The following is a 24,133-nucleotide window of genomic DNA, read 5'->3' as shown; positions in this document are numbered from 1 at the left end:
GAGAAATTTTCCTCAAGTTTGCCCTGTTAAAGTCCCCAACAACAATGATGGCAGCCTCAGGGTGTGCGGCTTCCTGCCTGTTAACAGCCTCGTACGGTTTCCCAAATGCCAGGTCAACGTCGGCCTATGGGGGTATGTACACCATGGTGGCAACAACTCCTGAAAACTCTCTCAGTAGCTACAGTGGTGTATCCAAGATAAAAAGCAGAGACTCAATGGTATGTTTGATCTTCTGATCCAAGCGCTGATGATCAGAGATCATAAACCACCTCCCATGCTTTTGCCTGTTTTCCATGAGTTCATTGGCTTGATCAGGTATATCCTCAAACATCTATTTTCCTGTGAGGCATATTATGCATCAGTCCCTTGTTTCTTGCTGGAATGAAATCTGTGCCCTTAGTTCACTGAGTTTGTTATCCAAGGACTGTGCATTCATGAGTAGTATGCTGGGTATTGGTGGACAGTTTATGTGCTGTTTAGGCTCTCCTGCCCCTTTTCAGGTGTCTGTTTCGCTTACTCAGCCACGCAGCAACAATTAATGATGTGAATCCACTATTCGCAAACAATGGATCAGCACTGAAAAACTCAAAGTTTAGTTTTTGGTGAGTGATCTGGTCTGATATCCAGACATGTTTGTCGGTCGTATACAAAGGTGCTTATGACACTGAATGCAAAAAAGCAGATTAAAAACACAATAAGCAAAATATTACTACATGTAGAGGAAGCTTGCAATGCTGCAGCAGCCATACTCAGCACTACTGTGGTATCATTCTGACTATAAATCACTGCAAAACAGTGACAGTGATAGTGATGGTCTGACAAAACAATATGAAGCTCTAATATATTAATCTGCTATTAATGCTCAGTCTCAAAAGAACAGTGTGTGTAATAAATAAATTAATTGTGTGTGTGTGTGTGTGTGTGTGTGTGTGTGTGTGTGTGTATGACTAAGGGAGGGGGAATCAGGAGTAAGGCATGATCAGCATGGCAGCTCAATGTCATTAACATCCACAGCATGGTCCACCACACCCACATATATCCACCCCCCCCCCCCCCACACACACACACAAACACAAATGAATTATAGGTATGCCAAACAGAGGACATTGTGTCCAGTACCGGCATGAGTGATGGTGGCCTGCTAATGCATCATACACACACATATCACAACCTTTTCTGCTGTGGATGACTGGTGAAGACTGCTGTTATCAGCTCCTTTCCTTTCTTCAATGTCTATTGCTTAACAAATACCCTATTCCCAGCAATCAAATGCATATATCACCTTCAAATGAATTTCCTGGCTACTGAAATAACAGTCAATAGTTGCCAATAAACGTACAATAATATAACTTATGATTCTTATTGCGAAACAATAATATAACATGATTTTTCATGTATATTCCTGTATTACTTTTTCCACCTTGCCACCACAATGTCCACTCACTCTTTCTACATGCCTTTACTTTTCTAACAGGCCATCTGTTATGCAACACATGCTTCCAGAATGTATGCCTTATTGACCACGCACACAGAGAAAGACAGCATGAAGGAGTGAGATCACTGTGTGCACGTATGAGTGCAGAGGACAGAGAGAGAGAGAGAGAGAGAGAGAGAGAGAGAGAAAGGGGATCAGATCTTTCCATCCTTCCATTCACATCCATAAATAATACATTCCGAATAAACTAGGTTCATTCACAAGGTCAAAAACTGAAAAAAGATGGTAATATGGCATCCACAACATGCTTATATATCATTATACTTTCTTGTTGAAATTTTCATGATCAGTGAAGCAAAGCCATGGGCTCATATTCATGATAAATAACTTGGTAATTACAGTCTTGGAGTGCTTTTGGCTTAATTTATGACGTGTGTATATGTGTCTCTGTGCACAAATGCATGTGTTTTGATACATGTTTAGGAAACTTATGGCTGTTTCCCTGTACAAACATGGATAATGAATAATTTTTTATTCCTGTCCTCGTGCTTATAGGCTGGAGGACATCTGGCCTTGCCATGAATATTTATGTGTCTGTTGCATTTTTCATAAGAGATTGATGGCCAGAGCTAAATTTAACATGCCGGAGAAAACATAGTAGAGACAGAAAATAGAGCACTGTCAGAGTGAGAAAAAAAGAAAGCATGACTGAGGAAAAGTCTGTGTGTGTGTGTGTGTGTGTGTGTGTGTGTGTGTGTGTGTGTAATCTAAAACAAGTGATACAAAAATGGCTAAGTACACTGATAGTGATGTAAAGCATTGTAAATGCCATTGTAATAAAAGGTATTCAAATTAGCACAAAGAAATACACATACACACATGATCATTCAAAAACTTTTTTACAGGAATGGGCAAAATCCATAGCAGATTATCAGAGCTCAACTTCTAATTAAAGAACAGAGAGAGAGAGAGAGAGAGAGAGAGAGAGAGAGAGAGAGAGAGAGAGAGAGAGAGAGAGAGAGAGAGAGAGAGAGAGAGGGGAAAGATAATGTTTCAGTTTGCCCCAGAAACATAGAATATCAATGGAGATGTAAAAATTGTATACTTAACACAGCCATATCCCACATTACTTCAGGTCAGTGCTTCCTAACATTACTCCTGAACTACTTTTGGTCTGTATATAGCACATATACCTGAATCTATCCCACCCAGTATAAACTCACGGGCATGCTCAATCTAACCCACCAAGTATAAATTTATGGGCATGCTCAATCTGACCCACCAAGTATAAACTCATGGGCATGCTCAGTCTGACCCACCAAGTATAAACTCATGGGCATGCTCAATCTGACCCACCAAGCATAAACTCATAGGCATGCTAATTTAACCCACAAAGTATAAACTCACAGGAATGCTCATTAAGGTTGAGACTACACCTGAAAACTAGAATAAACCTGCAGGGAAGAATGCCGTTCAAAACAAACTAGCAAAATAAAAGTCACAGAGGTTCACTGGACTGTCAAGGTCAGGATATAGCAGAGGTAGTATGCCCACCCTATGATGAGCTAATGAAACAGAGGGACTCCAGTGATACAAAAAAGCCAGATTTTCTAGCCTGGGGATTTTGGGACTCCAAAACCAGATCATTTCCTCCTTGTTTTGTCCTTTGGTGAACACTTTTAGGACCACACTGGCCTCTTTCACTTAAAAAACAAACTGTACAGCTCTACAAATGGATTTCACATCTTGTGCTGGGGAAAGGCAGCTGGGCCGATGCCCCAGTTTCCTCTAGTCAACATATCCAGTTAGACACATAATTACCCACCACATCAAATGCCCTCAGACTGGAACAGTATAACAGAGTAAGCTTCACAGACTGTTCTGTGCTGTACCTTAAAAGCTGTACATGAAATTTTGACTATAGTTGAGCAGATTAAGGAAACTTGATAAGAAGTGATGTGGACTCTAAGTGTGTGTGTGTGTGTGTGTGTGTGTGTGTCCAAGTAAAACAAAAGACATTCATTCAGTAGAAATACGCAACAGTTGCCAAATTCTAATGAAAATAACACTGCAGAAAAGCACATATGCTCATATAAGCAACTAAGGAAAATGGTAAGACGTCCAGCCCGGACTGCAAATAGTAGGATGATCTCCTTGGTAGTTGAATACGTGTCTGTCTCAACATCTACCTGTGTACAAAGCAGCGTACTTGGTCCAGAGGAATGGCAGGTAGAGAAAAACTAGCAGTCAAACAGAATAAGACCCACTGATGCAATGCCAAGCAGGTAAGGTCAGAGATATGTGCTTTGCCCCGTGTGCGAGTGAGAGAAAAAGATTGGGAAATGAGTGAAACAATTATGGATTATTCCCAGAAGGGGCAGCAAGCATTATGTCTAGGCTGGAGTTTCAGGTGCATAATCGATCATAATACACTACTAACACTTGAGAGACAACAGGTCAGTCTTCTGTCCCTCCCCTCTTCTGACACTCCTGCCAAAGTGTGACACTTTCACACCTCATCCTCATATACTTGTCCCTGGCTGTGTGATGATGCATTATACTTCATCATTATAGTCATTTTAGGTCTCTCCTTATCACAAACAGAAGCAGATAACAGATCAAAATGTCAGTCAGTCAGGCAGACAGACAGACAGGTACACAGAGAGCAACAGGCATGTAGACATATGTCTAGATATTGTTACAGAGGAACAGACAACACTACCAAATGAATACAGTAGAGATACGTGGTTAGACAAGTAGGTAGATGGAGACGAACCCTGGCCTTCTCTAGCTGGGCCTGGGCCTGCCGCTGAGCCTCCCTGCGCTGGGCCTCTTTGTCCTCCTCCAGGGACACATCAGAATCAGATGGTCGAGTGGTGCACGAGTCTGCTGAACCCTACGGTGAGAGCAGAGGGCCAAACATTAGCAACAGGTCGCAGGCGGCACACAGAATGCAGAACGGTTCAGGCAAAGAAAGTGGGGTGGTTAGAGACACACGTTCTCCACTAGCACCCACAAAGGACAGAAGTTCTAGTTCAAAGGACTAGAGACGGGCATGAAGTGTGAATGCCGGGTATGAGACAGCTGAGGCCTCACTGGAGGTGGAAGATGATGGACTGTTGCTCTCCTGCTCAGCTCTGGGAGCATATGGGTAGAGTAAATGTGGCTAAGTCCACCCACGCTCTCTTCCGTCAGTGTGCCCTTGGTTAAGGAAGCAGGTGTGCTGATCTGCTCTTTCCTTATGGCCTGCCATGCTGCCAGGGATGACCGGCTCCAATCCACTATTCATGCCACGTTATATCTAAGTCACTATTCATTTTGTTCCAATTTTTATAGTTAATCTAAATGGCATCTTTTATTAAATAATGCAATTACATTAATAATCAAGACCTGCTAAAATTCAAATGAGAGGGTGAACATGTATTCATATCAGAGGTTTTCTGTGTCTGCATTACATTTATCTGGGCCACCTACAAAACTACACTTCATATTAGCCTTAATTCCCAGGCTATTGTATTGACCTTGCTCACTAAACTACCATATTAGCACTGACCTTCTCTTTGTGGGAGTCAGAAAGGTGTTTTAAATACAGTATGACTATTAATGTAGTTGTATTTATAAACGCAAACATAGGCACACTCTCTCTTTCACACACACACACACACACACACACACACACGCACACGCACACACACATGCACACACACACACACACACACACACACACACACACACACACACACACACACACACACACACACACACACACACTGTGGCAATGGTGAAATGATGATTCTCAGTATAAATCTATGTAAATTAAACAATATAACAATGGATGCAAAGTGGCATTCATATCAAAGGGTTTATTCAAAAACTAAGGATTCTATAAGGGGTAACAAGACCACTGAAAAGATACCATCTTTGTTACCTTGATGTTAGTCTGGCATTTCTTTTTAAACAAGACAATACTACGCAGAAACTCTAAAATAAAAAAAAATGTATCTAACATAAATGTTTGTGTACATTATGGGCCATATGGATCATCACTGAATATGCCCCAGGCACATATTAAGAAATGAGCATTCACAAGCGCTCACATCTGTTTTCTATCTGTTTTCAATTCATTTGGTAACACATATTTCACAGCATTTCATATTATAATACGATGTGTTAGAACACATTCTAAGCCATACTGTCCAACTCCATTACAACTGTCAAATCCGCAGAAATGATTCAGACTCAAATGTTTCCATACATGCTGCTCAGTTTGCTGTTTCCCCTTGACCTGCATGTTGACGTGTCCAAAATGTCTTATGACTTTAGCTATACACTCTTTCTATATCCAGGTTAATATTACAAAGAGATTCAGAGACACTAGGCAGCTGTAGCCTAAGACATAAATACCTAATTACACTGAATAATTATACTTGATTATAGCCAACACAGTACAAGGCAAAGACAAGCATCCATCCTGTCCACGAGTAACACATCACACATACACACTGTGGGATTCAACACACTCTCATAAAGTAGAGTATAGAGTTTCTTACACCAATCTCGTTGTTGGCTCGACCGTCCTTTGCTCTTTTCAGCAGCCGTATCCAGGAGGCCTTCATCAGCCAATAAGGTTAGAGCATTTGCTCTCTTCACCATACCAACCACAAACGCAGCTGATCACTAAACACACTGTTACAGCAGGCGGTACTAAACGCTGCCCAGTGTTACACTAAAACTACGACTGAACTACCATAACAGGTTTAAACGAAATCTGAGGCCATTTTAACACTTGATACCAAGGATACTGATGCTACTACCAATGTCACTAAAAACAGTTCATTATATTTCCCTAGAGTGCTTAACTATCAGTAGCTAGCATTCAAGAAGTCATCCAAGACACATCTACAGATCTAAGTATAATAATACCTCAATGAACATGCTACGAGCTACTACAACAACTGGTTACTCCTTTTGATACTAGCAGTACACCGCCTAAAAGTGCCCTAACGTGCTACCTGATGCCTCTGCTATTGCTAATGCTAGGAGCACTGGCTGTACTGCTGCTGTTGCCGTGGGGACCGAGAGTTCCGCGGGAGCGCGTGCGCTCACCCTCCCAGCGCATGCTGAGTGAGGGAGGCTGGTGCGGAGGATGCTGCTCACGCTGCCGCCACGCGGGTGGGCCGGCCTGCCCTGCTCATCGCAGGGGAAGGCGACTGGTCGGCCCTCCCCCTAGCGCTACCGCTGCTGCTGGGGCTCCCAGGTGTGGCGGTCATCCGCCCTCGGCGGGACTGACTCGGCGCCTGATGCCTCGCTTACTGTCCTCCCCTTCCGTGCTCAGCGCGTTCGTGTGTGTCTGCGCGCGCGCGTGTCTCGAGCCCCCTGCTCTCTGTTTGAGCATCGCCGTCCGCGTTCTGCTTGTTTCCTCTCTCTCACGCCTTCTCTCGTCTCTCTTTAGCTTTCGCCCTGCACTTTCCCTCAGCCTCCTCCCTCGCTCCCTTCCTCTGCCTGTCTCTCTCTCTCTCTCTCTCTCTCTCTCTCTCTCTCTCTCTCTCTCTCTCTCTCTCTCTCTCTCTCTCACACTCTCTCCCGCTTCTCTGCTGCTCATCACAGGATCTCCATCTGCTCTTTCTCTCCTGTGATTAATGTCTCTGCATGTTTGGTTGACTGCGTGTGCATGTGATCTGTGCGCGTGTGTTTGTGTGTACATGCGATCTGAGTGTGTTGAAGAATTTGCCTTCTTTGGCACGTGGCTGTCACACGAATGCCTGCGTAATACACCCCCCCCCCCCCACCAAACACACTTCCCTAACTTTGTTGTTGTCAGTTGAAAGTTCAGCAGAATCTCTCCTGTGACCTTGTGAGCATGAGAGAGAGAGAGAGAGAGAGAGAGAGAGAGAGAGAGAGAGAGACCAAAATAGCTCGTGATAAGTTAATGAAGGGAGACTGTGAATCATTCAGAATAAACTGATTACCACACTAGTTTTAAAACAAAGATCAAGGACTCACTTCCTATGAACTTGGTCTCTCATCTTATAATTAATTATTCAGAAACTTGGTAATTATCATATTTACATGTGACTTTAGCACAGTTGTCTACAAAGGGGAACAATTTTTAAGTGTGAGGTTGTTTATGAATTTTAAAAAAGTTTTAAGATTACTTAATCTCAGACAATCAGACTATTGCAGAATATAGCTCAGAAAATTACATTATTTGGTTTCTCATGCTAATTTAAATGGCAATGTCTTTTATAAATAAACACTTCAAATTAGCTACTGCACTTTTAAATGTAATTCTGAATTATTATTATATTATTTTATTTTTTTTTTTTGAAGAAAAAACAGAATTTCCTAATATGAGTAGACTTTTATATATGAGTTAACATATTCACCAGCTGGAAGCTCACAATATACAATTTCAGAACAACATGACCACACTTAAGTGTTAAACACATGTTAAATGCTTGAACGTTAAAATGTCTTTCTTAGTCTATGTTCATAGTCCTACGGGTTATGGCTTTATATCATGGTACAGTTTTAAGCAGGGGGCAAAACTACTGCCTCAGATGTGCCCTGAATAATGCAACATCACTGCATAAAATGCAAATGGCTGGAAGGGCAAATGGGGGTCATGGATAACAATACAGGCAAACGGATCATTTAAATGAGGAAAAACAGACTATAGATAGATGTATAAAGAGAGAGAGAGAGAAAGAAGGAGAAGAACAGCAGAAGGAGAGAATGGTAGAGAATGAATTACCAAATCAAAAAAAATATGCTATGTCAGGGCACATTTTCGTGAAGGCTTGATGAAGACAGACGTGTTACCAAACATCATCTCAACCTTTCCTCTGTCATCAGCATTAGTTAATTCCCTTGATGCCGTAGGCACAAGGTGGCATGAATGGTCACCTGCAGAAATAGGCAACACCGCAACAGAGCAAGCACAGCTCAGGTATTAGGGCACCTTCATGTGACAAATGAAATTTTAATTTGCCCCCATAATGCAGCTGTACATACGCACACACACGCGCACACACACACACACACACACACGCACACACACTCAACTGACACAGAACAGCTATACCCTTGAGCAGCATGACAATGGTTAACTGAGTGCTCACAAAAACTAGATCCCAGGACAGCCATACACACACGCACACACACACACACACACACACACACACACACACACACACATTCATACTTTCTGATGTGTTGGTCTTACCCAGAGGTTATATTGTAGTTTTATCTATAGACCGCTGCACAGTACAGATAACCAGAGATATTGACCCAGTCACATAGTGTCACCCACACACATACACAAATCCACACCCTGGGCAATATCACTGTCCTCTACAACACATCACAGCATGCATGCACACACACACACACACACATGCACACACACATCTATTAAATACCACAAATCATTATTAAACAATGGTATCTGCATATATTTTACTATGGCTACGAGATCCCCCTTCCAGCAGAGTTTAGTTCCAACTCAAATCCAACACCTGTACCTGATGTATTCAGACATCTCTCAACATTTTTGTATCAGGTGAGCAGGACTTGTATCAGGTGAGCAGGACTAAATTCTAGAGGACGAGAGGCAGAACTTAGCAGAAAGTTTGGGTAGTATTCATGAAAGCTAGCATTGCAGCCATTAAAAAATCCTAAAGATCCTTAAACATTTGTTCATGTCTTCCTAAATATGAAAGTACGCTTAAACAATAAGCCTTCCTACATGGCATGAGTACTAAGATATCTATCTATCTATCTATCTATCTATCTATCTATCTATCTATCTATCTATCTATCTATCTATCTATCTATCTATCTATCTATCTATCTATCTATCTCTCTCTCTCTCTCTCTCTCTTTTACACACACACACACACACACACACACACACACACACACACACACACACACACACACACACACACACAGAATTGTTGCTCAGTTTTCTCAATCAGCTATCTTAAGCTTATTCAAATATTTGCACTATGAAACAACTATCCCAGATAAGTGGTACATAGCCATCCTAGGTAACTGGTGCATAGCCGAGATCTTGCTATTAATGAATATTGCAATGTTCTAGGACAAAAATTGTAAGAACGCAATATTCTAGGACAGCAAGAACCCTCGCAGAGGAAGACAGAACATCTTTAAATGGAACAATGCTCTATTTGGGACAGCCTTTCTGACAGCTGTCACTAAGGGTTCTCCAAAGCTATCTGTCTTTCAACGTGGACCAGACTATATCCTCAGGATACCAAATAAAATTGTATTCACGGGATTGTTCAGTATTTCACCTCTTTTCAAATTTAAATATTCATGTATCATTCAAAACTAAAAGCTGTAATTTAAATGTGTGTGACTAGTAGCTGAGAAAACCCTATAAAAAAAGTCGATATGATCATCATGAGAACACATGCGCTACATTTTACAAACCCATTGCATATTCATGGATGCTGTACAAATTTAGAACACACTTTAATCAAAATGACAAGAAATGCTCTGCATTTTTACAAATGTGCTGCAAATTCATAGACATAGTACAAGTAAAGACAGCTCATGCAGATTCGAAAAACCAAACAAGTTACAAAACCAAACACAATAGAGTGGAAGTATTTCCAGAGAACAGTGGATGGACTTGGGCTTGGTAGTTACTGTTGCTAGGTTAGACAAGCCTTACAGAATGTTGGTAAAATCCCCTTCAATCTAACGAGACACCGTAGAAACTCAGTGCTGTTAAAATATTTACATTTAAAATAGGACAGGAAATGGTTGTCATGTAATTGAGATTTTTATGCATTAAGGTCTTACTCAAAGTTTATTTGCAGTGTTAATGTTGCAAGCATGTTATCTGAGTACACAGCACTGGCTCCTTTGGAAGTTTTACAGACCCATTCCAAGTGCGTGTTAGGGTATGGTCGAAACTAATAACATACCCACAATTTAGGCATTTCGGCCAAGAATGAGTTATAATATGAAATGCACTATAGGTAAATGTTAACTTTAAGTTCAGACCACAGTGACAAAACACTATGCAAACTGTACACCCATAAGACTGAATGGGGGTTTTAACAGCTTTTTGCAAAGCTTGTTCAACCTAGCAGCAGTAACTACAAAGAGACATGGAGCATTATGCATCATGCATAATGAGGTTCACTTGTTGTATGACTGTGATAAAGCTGTGGTAATTATAGCAGACATAACTTACTTTCCACCAGTGAGGTGCTGTATAGGAACACTTCTGTCATGTTGTGGCTGGGTTTGGAGCATTTCTAGAGTTGCATGCATTTTCTGACTTTGCGTCATGTTTATGAATTTCCGTTTATAAAATGTAGAGCATGTCATTTTAATTCAGGTGTTTTCTGACTGTAAAGCATCCATGAATTTGCAGTGCATTTATGATATATGATATCTGAGCAATAGGAAAGCAGTATTAATTTAGATGTATAATGAAAATGTAGCTAAATAGTATAAAACATACTTCCTTTGAATAATGTTAGGTGTTTAAAAAGTAAAAAACAAAAAACAGGAAGGTTTCCATGTGTGACAAACTGCAAGAAAAAAACTAATGCTTTCAGTCTGCCCCTGCATCTACAAGCATACACTGAAACTAGAGCATGCAATGTGTTTGTGTGTCTGCGTGTGAGTGTATGACGAGTGTCAATATTTCATTCTAGTCAGTCCATTTAGTTCCGGCCAGATGTTAACAGGCCTAAGCTTTATAGTTATGACAATCAAAGCCTAGCAATGGTGCCTTCATGGTCGGTCACTCACTCACTCACTCACTCACACACTCACACACTCACTCACACACACACACACACACACACACACACACGCACACACACACACACACACACACACACACACACACACACACACACACACACACACACACACACACACACACCCACCCACCCAAGAGACTCTTGGTGAAGGGGAAAAAAAACTGTTAAGAAAGTGCAGGAAATGCTAGGTTCCTGTCTGAGATTACAGTGCAGAAAGCCGCAGAAAAAAAGCTGGAATTTTTTCCTTTGTCTGGATGGAAAGAACACAGATGGTCTGCATCAAACTGCTCACAAAGAGTGCGTTTACCAGTGTGTGAATATGTTTGTTTGTGTTTATGTGTGTATGTGAGAGAGTGTGTGTAAAGACATCGTTAAACAGGGACTCACCACATCGGACTCCTCGCTGGTTGAGAGGTACATGTCTGTGTACGGCTTGTGTGTGTAAAGGCGAGTTAAGCTACTCCACCCAACCAGTTTTAGACAGGCCCACAAAGAGGAGGAGAGGAAGCGGGGGAAGAGCCTCTTTTGGGGTTGCGCTTTACTTAGTTTTTCTTTTCCTCTCCAGCTTTTCCTTATAGTGTGCAAGAACCCTGTTCTAAGAGATCTGCTGTCATTTGGCTCTCAGTTTCTCTCTTTTTACAATATCCTGTGCAATTATGTGCCTCTGGATTTGCTCTGAGAGGGAGAGAAGGGCACCCCCCCCCCAGGTCACTCTCTGTCACTTAGCTTGTGTTCTTGGTTCCCACGCTAAGAAAAAAGCTTCATGACAAAACAACCACAAACACACACACACACACTCACACACAACCCTGGGAGTTGGGGGGGGGGGCAGAAAGACTTAAGTTCAGAAAATTCCAGAGACCAGTCAATAAAGCTGCGTCTTTGTGAGTAATTGAGTGTTGTAAGCAAATACGATATAGACAGATTCTCTGATATGGTATGAGTTCCTGAAGTAACAGAAACTAATCATGTGCATGCACCATACTATACACAGCACAGTGCTACACACACACACACACACACACGCACACACACACACGCACACACACACACACACACACACACACACACACACACAGAACACATGGATAACATGTGCCCTTTTTTTACAGAGTGCTGTGTGGAAGATCAAATGAAACGTAAAAAGCTTTACAGGATCAGGAAACAGGAGGTAAAACAGCCACATTCTGACAGTGATAATCTTTGGAAGTTTAAAGAAGTTGTGACAAGCAATAAGGTTCAGCAGGCAATAGAACATAAAATGAAAGAAAATTAATTCTTATGATATCTAAAAATAACTACAGGAACAGTGCTTACAGACAGGCTGCAGAAAAAGACAGGGGGATAAATTACATCAGTACAAAGTAAAATGTTTAAGACTATGGCAAATTGTTTCCTCAAATAGACATTACACAATATGCTGTTACAAATATTGGCAACAACCAACATTTCAGTGAAATACTGTAAAAATGAAAAAGACATTTTACTGATACAAAATCCAATTAAAAAAACAAGATTCAAGTCAAACGTATCTGAAAAAAGCATATATATGTGTGAGTGTATGGCTGAAGGAAAGTGCATGTGAGTTCTTGTGTTTGTCTTAGATGTTTTATGTATGTTAATGAGGGTAGCTGTGTTATGGCATTTATTTCTAGCCAGTTACACATCAAAACATGCACAGTTTACTTTTATTATTTGCTAAGATACTCAGGCATAACTGCCTGATTTGGTTTTTATAAATGTGAATATTGAGCTATTGCACCTGGATCATGGAGAGCGGCGCACAAAAGGTATCTTCAGCGTGTTCCAGATTTTTTTAAATCTTTTTTTTTTTTGGTAAAATGCATGCTTCTGAAGGAAAATGCACCCAAGTGTAGACACAACAGCTCCTCCATAAGACGGAACAATACAGCAAAAAGAACACAATACATGCATCCTTATGCTATTTCACTCATTTGTGTTCTTTTGAACAATGTGTACCTATTGTTTAAAATTCACATGTAATGTACCACATTTAAAATAACAATATAATTAAACGTCCTCTCCAATCTAACATTAATTAATATTTAGAATGTTGATGATGCATATTAAATGCATCACCAGTTTCTACTGCAGTTGGGCATAGAAAAGAAACTTATAGGAATACAAATGTGGTAAGGCCAGACTTCCAGCTATTGATAAAATAGAATAATTGAATAATTATTATAATTATTATATGCTAATATTCTGTCTGTGAAGATTCATGAGGGTGTGACATTGCCGACTTGTTTCTTATGCAGTTATACAAGGCAATTTTGAATATGAAAGCATATATACTAGCTAATAACTTTGCATAAACAAGCAAAGAGTAGTTTATTCAAGGTAACCTAGTTAGTGTTTATATATTTTGTTATGATAAAAAATTATTACATCATTATGTAATTAATGTAAGGTATTGTATAGCTTTGAAATTTGAGGTCTGAGAGGCATTAATTGTCTCCACCTACTGGACACATGTGGAAGACCAAACATTAAAAAAATATTACAAATCTAAGTCTGCTAAGGGGATTGGAGATCATATTTCAGGTGTTTTTAGAGAGAGACATTATGGCCTAAAAATGATATCCTAATATTCTGAGATCATAACAATAACATTATCCATTATCTTGATTTTTCTACTTCCAATGGCATGGCAAACAAGTTCATTTAAGCATTTTAGAGAGGAGATTTTAGTATGAGTGTATCTTCTGCAGTATATCTTTGCCCCTGTATTGCTAACTATCACCTGGCTTCTAAATGACTTTCAGAATTTGGAATATGTCATTTTAAGTTCAGTTTACTGAAAGAGTTGTGTGTGAAACAGCCACTTGCCTAAAATTAATGCTCATGTTAATCTGCAGTGGAAGCCAGCACTGTAAATTCAGAAACAAATTATTATTATTATTATTATTATTATGAGGAAATGGAGCAGTTCCCCAATGTTTATGAGGTCAGTTAATTTGTCACTGGTGCTGTCTTTCTTTCCTGGAAATGTGACAAATGTCAAATTGCAGTGACGTAAAAGATGAATTAATTCCAATCTGAGTTACATTGCCCCGTATCGGATATATATCGGATTTCAGTACCACACATGAAAGCACAATTCATTGTGTTTTCTTGCTGTTCATACTGCCACGACATGAAAATGACAAATATTTGTCACCTATGGAGGAAAATATTAGATTGGAGCCACGGCCACTTTGACCTGCTGAGTGAATGTAGCCATATTGAATGTAGCCATATTGGTTTAACTGGGTAATAACTGACTACATGCATACAGGGCTTTACCTGCCAGAGAAAAAGGATACCACAGCAGCTGTTTCAGAGTTTCAAGACTTAATTTTAAAGGTATGCAGTTATTTATTAGTGTCATGCTTTATGTTTATATTATTTACGACTTTGAGTGTTTCTGATTTGAGTTTAAGAATTCTGATAACAGAGAATGACAATCATGTCTGAGAACTCACAAATGTGGTAATAAACATACAGAGTTCAAATTTAGCATATTAGTAAAGCTAAATGTTGTACATGTTATTTTGCCAGCTGTTACTAGTCTGCCCACCCTCTAGACAACCATATACTCTAATTCACCATCAGTAAGACATGTATTATTGACATTATAGAGAGTGACAGGTCAATTAATCTAATGATGCAATGTTAACAAACTCATACCCAAAGATAAGGAAAAAAATGTTAATATTTCATTTGACAATGGCACTGTGTTTGAAAAAAATCCTTACTCTAGTTCAGATCTGCCCAATCTCTACTAGTCCCAGATATTCCTACACACTCAAGATAAAACCACATGTTGATACAAAAATCCTGTATTTTTTTTAGTATTATTCTAAATTAAAAGTATTTTTACATAATCTCCTATTAATAGTCTATTCTTTATGTAGAACATTTAGTTTTGACCTAAATAGCCAAACAGCTATTGGTAGAAACACTAACATTAATTCACTGGGATGTATAAGGAACCACAGAAACACTTGTTTCTCTTTAAAGCTAGACAGTATTAACTGGACTTCACAAAATTTTAAAACTGTTTGCAAATCTCTGATAAAAGTTGTATTATTCCATCCCAGAATAAAAAAAAAATACTTGTGAGAGGGTGAGTGAGAAAGACAGGAAGTTAATACCATTATAGAGCTCCGATTGCTTCAATTTTACACAATATATGACACACACACACAAACATTCACACATCATAAGAACAGTTGTCATGATCATCCAAGGATGGTTGCTCCAGGACAGAAATTGAGCATGTGTGTGTATGTGTGTGTATACACTTATATGTATAATTCCTAAAAAGTCCAACTTCTGTTTCAAGCATCTGAAGAATATAACATCATTTACCCTATGAGTTGTCATCTAATTAGCAATAAACATCATAACTATATTATAATTATACATTAGGTACATGATAATATAACTGTGCACTGTGTTTTGTCTACTATTTTGTATATCCTAAAATTAAAATGACTATATATGGCATACAATGAACATTTATATTGACTATAACTTTCAGTTCCTTAGAAAACAATTACAAGAACAACATATCAGAATAGTCCCAAGAGACTAATGAGAGTATCTGTTTATGTGAAAAGAATTTTGATGTTTCTCTGTCAAAGAAACATGGAAGAAAGTAAATGAAAAATCAGTAAAATGTATGTCTTTGTTATGTCTTTGAGTTTATGTCTTTGTTAAAAACTCCTAACTGCTCAGGTATGACTTAAAAGTGTAACATGTGAACACTGAAGTAAGGCATTTTCCATTACGTGGCATCAGCCCAGTCCTGATACATTTGATTATTATGCACTGAGACCAGACATTCACATCTAATGCAGACAGGAATCAAAACAAATAATCGTAGCAACCTGTCTTTCAGCCATACATGTGCATGCAAGGTCTCAGCTGAATAATATTATTAATAATAATTAAAGGATTCAGTAACTCTTTAGACAATATTTAAATGACATTTGAGAACCATGACAATAACTTTCTAACGAATAATTTTCGCACGTCATCTTCAAGTGAACTGAAATATACAAAATTATTTCAACATACACACATCCCAGTTTAAACTCTTAGCCTAGTTGGCACTGTGGAGAATTTTGGAGGAGAAGGTTTGTGTAGCATCCGAAGAAGAGTAAAACTAATCAAGCTGAAATGCTGGTGCAATGTCAGGTTGATACTATATTGTACTAATGTTTATATAAACATGTAAAAACACAGATGGATGCAGTTTCAAATAGATACTGTCATAACACAGATGCTGTTACTATATTCATGCTAACACAATGCTTAAAGATTACGCTTGTGTTTTCCTATCATCACCTCAGCTTACTTTTACTCATCTAACAGCACATAAATGGATGATGCATTCTGGATGCAGAATGTTCCTTCCTGGAACAAAATTGTTGGAAGACTACAAAAAAGTGACTCCAAAAACCACACACTTCAGCTGCTATACTGACATACATACCCTCATGTGCCACCCACCCACGCACACACACACACACACACACACGCACACACACACACACACACACACACACACACACTTTTTGGTTTTTAGACTGTGTCAATATGCTGTCATCATTAATCAGTTCACCAAGAGGAAAAGTGACTGACACATATTTACATCTGCTCAAGCACACACACACATCCATCTATAAAATCTTGACGATGTCCCCAAGGACACCACTAGTTCATTATTTTACTTTTTATCATGTTTCATTAATTTTTTTGTTCATTTAAATACTGCATCGGTAATTGTTAAAAATAAAAATAATTTTATTTATTTGTGATTTCTTTGTCAGAAAAATGTCAGTACACTTTTTGTGCTTCTGTGCTATATCAAAACTATAAAAAGTAATGTTTAAATAACAATAATACTGTGGAATAACAGAAGCTTTAAACGTTAATGCCATCAATCTCAGCTGAGAACAGAGAAATGTGGAGCCAGACTCCTTCCCAGTCCCCCCCAACCTCTTTCACCAGGACAAAACTGGAATATTCACTGGTGATTGGTGCCAGAGCTCCAGGTCCAAAACACGGAATTTGGGACAGCCCAACTGATTCATTATTCAGAGCTTTTATTGTTGTTTCTGTAGAATGTACTTAGTACTATAATTAGCAAAATGATAATGATTGGTTAAAATATAAATATACTAGTTAAATATTATAAATATATGTTACAGACTCCGGTGACAGGTGTTCGTCTCAAGCACTCCCATGTTAAAACATTTGCTAGAGATGGTCAATCGACCACGACAATGACAACAATTATCTCACACGATGTCTCAGTATAATGAATATAAAATAGAATTTACAATTCGCCATCAGATAAAGACAGAAAAATGTTGATTATCACAAATGGCTGAGATGTTTTTTCTTGGTACCATGTTAGAGCAACATGACTGTCACCCCACCCAGATATGTTTTCTGTCTTATAAACTAAAATCCTCCAAAGCTTTCAACTGCACCATGTTTTTTGGGGATTGATATTAGTTATTAAAATGTTTGTGCTCACAGTGACATAAAAAAGGTTTCTGTTATTATTTATAGGTAGATTGGAATATCTAAAATCTTTTGTATATCCTCTTAGCAAATGACTGCTACAAACGACATCATGTCTAGACAAATCTAATCAGGGTGCAAATGTGACACAGCTGAAAGTCTAAACATCGTAATCATTACAATTCATTGCATGAAAAGAAAGACACACAGATAAGATATACGGATTAAAAAAAAAACACGAAATAAGCTGCAACACACACCACACATAAAATGTATATATTACCTTATCTTGCTTAGACATGTCTGCTTTCCCAAAGTGTTGATGGGACACTTTGGCTGTGGCTTCTGCTATCACCCCGAGCCAGTTCAATAATGCAGAACCTGGCTACCATTCCCAACTGTGAGAAGCAGTTTCTTATTACAGTAACAAGATACATGTTACAAGGAACTGTATACTTATACCAGCAGAACCTGAGCCCATAATATCAAAGGGTGTGTTCTGAATAAAACAGTTTATTCCCCCTTTGATGTAATTGCTGCCTGAATATGTCTATAAGGTTTTCAGTCATCAGGGTCATTGAATTGTCTAGTAGTATTAAGTCAAAGCAACATGAATTGCACTGGGAAAGAACAAGTTCAGTCATCTACAGCCAGCTGCTACTGGGCTGCTTGCATAATGCAACCAGTTAGGGATTCAGTGATGGAGAGCCTTATTAGCCTTCCCTGTGGCTGTGTGGTTTCACTGGTGCAGTACAACATTTTTCCTTTAATTTCTTTTATTATTTTAAAGTTTTTGTTATCTATCTTTTGAGCTTGCTGACTAACTGGAGATTTTCAATTCAATTCAAAACTGATGTACATAGCACTTTTTATAGCAGGTTTTGTCACAAAGCCGCTGAACAGAAATTAGCTTTACAGAAAATCCGGGTCCAGGACCCCAATAAACAAGCCAAACACAACAGTCATGAGAAAAATCTCAGTAAGAGATTTTTAATGAATAAACCTCAACCAGTCCCAAGGTTGAGGCAAACCACCTGACTTGTATGTATGGCAAACTGCATACACAAAATGAACAGTTGCTTTTTTGCAATAAATTTATGATGAAATATGAAATGAAATATGGAAACTAGGTCACTAAGCAGAAGCATTCAGATTAATCAATGAAAGGTTTCTCTTAGATGATCACAGCACACTGAGAGCTGATCACAACAGGTTGATGGATAGTAATAACAGACTGAACAGTTGCTGCTGTAGTAAGAATTTGATGCACAGCCAATCTAACATAATCCTTCGGTGCAGAGATAAAGATCCATATGTGGACACTGGAATACTTACATCCAAGTCTACAATTAAAAGCAGCAATTTAAAGCAAATCTATCACACCATAAAGCTCACCTCAACACAAGCTGTTGTGTTCTGCTGCTATACATCCGGACTATGCTGCCATTCTTTTGGCTTCTTTAATGCCAATTGAAATACCAAAAGTTGTTTAGAACTTATATTTTACAACTACTTCATAGACAAATAAGTTCCTACAGTAGTTTCCTTAAACAAATGAAGTGGAAGCTGGCAAAATAATAAACTAGCAATTTTCAAATCAAATAGGCAACTACAGAAAATTTTAAACTAAAAAAATTAAAACTAAACACCTAGGTATAAACTACTCAGTTCCCTTTTACTAGGCTGTGCTATCTGGTATGTTAGTATACAGAGCAAACCATTCTACAAAGGAGAAGGTTAATGTGGGGTCAAAGCATCAGAATCATCCACAAGTAAGACATGGCATTGTGGGTAATAAAGAAGACACTCCCTCATGAGCTGATTACAACAGAAGCACTCTCAATAATTGCTCTAGCAGATATTTACAAACACACACACACACACACACACACACACACACACACACACACACACACACACACACACACACACTCAGCTAAGAGAAGTGATGAGCCAAGGTGAGATTAGTAGAACACAAACAATCCAAAAATACACACGCATGCACACGCACACACACAAATCACATTGTGCACTATCTTCATATGTTTCATGTTATTTGTTGCAAATGGTAGCTTGTTTTTTAATCTAATAGTTTTTAAATGGATATATGAACAAACCGAAAACCTTATACAAATAACTGAACAAACATGCAGTCATAAATAATAAGTAGACTACTGTATTCAAGGTTGTTCCTAATTCTTTTAAACAAACAGAAATAAGTGTAACAATTATTTCAAAAATCACACTAATTTTCATTTTAATCTTCCATCTCAGCTACAAGGTAAAACTAATACTTTCCTTTGGTTCTTCAGTGCTTCTCTGCACATTCACTTGAATGATGTTTTGTTGGTAAAGTATATTTTTAAGTAGCTTACTACTTAATGGTAAAACTTAAATTCATTGAGCAGTCTCAATATTTGGACTGGCTGCATTAACACCACATCCTGCACTTTCTTTAAAATTTACCAATGACAAAGCTTAAAAGAATAATTTTATCAAATGATAACTGTGACTATTTGGAGTAATATTTTGACTGGTAAATTAATAAGGATAAGTATTTCTGTTTACAGGGACAGTGCACTCCAAACAATTGATTTTTCATATGTGTGAACAAGACAAACATTTTTTCACATAATAAGGTCTTCTGAAACACTTAGTAGTCATCTGTCTTACTGATGAGAAACATGCCTCAGGTCCTAGAGACCTGCTGCTAATATGTTTGCATAGAGTGCCAAAATATTAGTGTATTCCACCCATATAACTACATACCTAATTTTGTGATTAAAGAAAGAACAAATATCACTCTTTACAGGCAACAAGGTATCTAATGCAGTCTTCACTGTTAACCCCTTTTGTCTACCATTAACTTAGCTAGACACCTGGCTACCTAGCTTCTGCACAGATCTCTCTGCATGTTGGGCTCTAATGGGTTAAAAGCCACTTGCACACTGCTATCATCAAACAACACCATCAGGTAGCATGAACAAGAAAATTAATTCCACACTAAGGCTGATCTTATAGTTTGCTTTTAAAATTAGCATGAAGGAACATGGGTTACTACTCACACATACACACACACACATACTCTCGCTCTCTTTTTCACAATTCCCCATACTGCCTGCACCCAGACAACACACTCACCCAGGAGACGTTCTTGCTCTTGGGTGGTTTGAGCATGGCAGTATGAGGCTCCAGCCTGAAGAAGTAGGAGGAAAACCTCACTGGTGTCTTGACAGGGAACAGATGCAGAGGCCATGGGATCCAGTCAGAGGTCCATGTAGCTCACCCATACTTAGACAACACCTTAGAGACAACAGCTTATGTTTGGCTCCAGTGTAACCACAGAATGAATGTCAGCACGAAGCACAGACGCAGAGACCTCAACTACGTTGAATGGTAAGATGTTGACACAAAAGCAAGAGAGTTGAAAGAGCAAAAAGATACAGCGGAGTGGAGGGCATGACATGTCCTGTGAAATACAGTGAGAAAACTCCCATGTTCTTTTACCTCCTATTTCCTTGTTGCCAGCAGAAATTCTCAGTCCTGAAGGAGGAGTAAACACAGTGGATATGAATATGCAAAACCCCACCCAGTTGGGTCGGAAAAAAGCCACCAATCCAGGAGCAAGGATTTGGCAAATTCTGCCATGAGTGTGCTTGACATGGTGTTACTATATAAATAATCAGAAAAGGTGGGGTCAGTGGGACATATACGGTAGCCAGTCACAAAGCTGCAAAGTTAAAACTAGGGATTACATACGTAGGTGGCACACTCAGGGCGCAGGGATTTGAAGAGGCTGACTTTGATGTGCACTAGTTCTCTTTCCTTTCTCCTTCTCTATGCTCCGCACCTCACCTAAGCAGTGGCACACATTAGTACATTTATGAACATGTATTAAAACATTTATGAACAGGTCTTCAATACAGGCTCTTCATTATATTACCAATATTAGCAATTCTTAATTTTATGTAATGTTTAGCCACAGGTATAATTTAAGAAACACACTCAAACACAAATATTAAACAGGGATCTGGTCTTCTACTCATTGTGAAATCCGTCAGAAATCTTAGCAAAACTGCACAGAAGACTAGGAGCTACACAGAAACACATCTAAACACCTATATGCACAAATTCCAAAAATATGGTTAAGAAAACTCATACAGAAACAAGGCTTAAGCTACATTTGTTACATTTATTTACTTTGTTAAATTCAACAGGCCTTGCTTAGTGAACAATTATTATACATACATCAACAATAAATAACATTTAAATATTCTGGTTTTAATCCTGTAATTTGATGTATCTAATTATATCTAATGTGATCTAAATAATTTCAATGATTGCTGCTATAGAGGCAGTACATATAGATTAAATGTTTTACAGAACAACATAGAATATCATTCTCATACGTCAGTCTAGTGTTGAGATAACAATAGTGAGAGGAAGCACTCTTGCATTTATTTTGGCTTCCCTGTTAAAAGGGCAGCCATGCAATTGACATAAAACAGTTATGTTATAAACCTTCCCTTTATTTCCAAGATCCTAGAAAATACTGTAGCTCCGCAGCTAAGATCATACCTGAATCAGAACCAGATACATGAAGTCTGTCACTGTCTGGTTTAGACCTCATCATAGTACAGAGACAGCGTTGATTAGAGTAGTTAGCTTTATAGGTTATGTCTCTTTGCCTATATTGCTTGCTCTAAATGCAGTAATTGACACCACAGATCACAACATTTCACTAGATACACTTGAAAATGTTGTTGGGATTAGGGTAATAGTCCTTTCCTGGTTTAAATCTTATTTAGCCAATCATTACCAGTTTGTCAACATAAACGGAGACTTTTCAGCATATACCAAGGTTAACTATGGTGTACCACGAGGATTTGTTCTAGGGCCTTTGCCTTTTTCTTTATATATGCCACCTCTAGGTGACATTATACGTAAACACTGTGCTTGTTTCCACTACTACGCAGATGATACTCAGCTAAATGTCTCAGCCAAACCACAGAACATATATCAGCTTAGTATTATTGACAAATGCATTAAGGACATCAGACAGTGTCTGTTGGAAAAAAACTCAATTAATCCTGACAAAACTCAAACATTTCAGTGGTCTCCCAATCACCTTCTTTAAGAGTAAAGATCTTGGAGTTATTATGGATCCCAGTCTCTTGTTCAAAGCTCATGTAAATAATATTTCTAGGACTGCCTTTCTCCACCACAGGAACATTTCAAAGATTAGGAGCATGCTCTCCTCACATGATGCAGAAAAGCTAGTCCATGCATTTATTACTTCAAGATTGGACTACCGTAATCCTTTACTATCTGGCTGTACCACTAAGTGCCTAAACAAGCTTCAGCTAGTTCAAAACACAGTCGCCAGAGTTCATTTTCCTTGACTTGCTCACTGTGGGCTTGAAAACAGCTATTGTAAAATGTGCTATACAAATAACTTTGACAGTTCTACATCATACTTTACAGATTGATTTGAGAGCATTTTCAAAACTCCCATTAATCCACTTAAAAACCACTTTGTTCCTCCAGTATGTTAGAAAAACTACACACAGCACGAAATTTGCTGGTCTGTGAGGCAATTATCTGGAAGTCTATGTGCACTTTGAATCCTACTGGGAACTCACAAGAATGCAGACACACTGCCAAAGAGATCTCTCTCTCTCTCTCTCTCTCTCTCTCTCTCTCTCTCTCTCTCTCTCTCTCTCTCTCTCTCTCTCTCTCTCCTCAAATTGGTGTGTATGACCTAACCAATCCTTGAAATTGTAAACATTGCAAAATATTTTAGGATCTCATTCAATGTAAAAACCGCTTTTGCAGTTGCTCCTGCAGTTAATCACATTTAAAACTGATAATTGGTTACTTCTGTAAAATTTCATGTAAAAACCTTAGTCTCCTACATGCACCTAACATTACCCACCTAACACACACACACACACACACACACACACACACACACACACACACACACACACACACATATATATATATATATATATATATATATATATATATATATATATATGTATATATATATATATATATATATATATATATATATATATATACACACACACATGCACACACACACACACACACACACACACACACACACACACACACACATATATACACACACATATATATATATATATATATATATATATATATATATATATATATATATATATATATATATATATATATATATATATATATAGTTATCTGTACTTAATTAGCCTAGATTTGCTCATGTGGAATGTGGCAGTTGGCTAGGGTGATTCTAGCATGAGCATTTAATACACTTCCACCCGCCTCAGCCAGTCTTCAGTGC

At 38.5% G+C, this 24,133-nt stretch overlaps 1 protein-coding gene across 6 annotated transcripts in view; it reads right to left on the bottom strand.

The window, feature by feature from the left end:
• The window catches only part of cacnb2a (calcium channel, voltage-dependent, beta 2a), a 52,270-nt gene that overhangs the window by 12,813 nt on the left and 15,324 nt on the right, over positions 1-24,133 (bottom strand). For 4 of the 6 annotated variants that reach the window (XM_027019380.2, XM_027019381.2, XM_035519661.1 and 1 more), the window contains exon 3: positions 4,212-4,331. In XM_027019380.2, the coding sequence (XP_026875181.2) occupies positions 4,212-4,331 (120 nt within the window). Of the gene's footprint in view, positions 1-4,211; positions 4,332-5,985; positions 6,918-11,631; positions 11,665-24,133 lie in introns of those variants that run through there. The other 2 variants (XM_027019383.2, XM_027019382.2) reach the window with 2 other exon arrangements.

This window comes from Electrophorus electricus, chromosome 19, assembly GCF_013358815.1.
Source record: "Electrophorus electricus isolate fEleEle1 chromosome 19, fEleEle1.pri, whole genome shotgun sequence".
NCBI lineage: Eukaryota > Metazoa > Chordata > Actinopteri > Gymnotiformes > Gymnotidae > Electrophorus > Electrophorus electricus.
The sequence above is the reverse complement of the archived record's forward strand: the minus strand, read 5'-3'. Positions and strand labels throughout refer to the sequence as shown.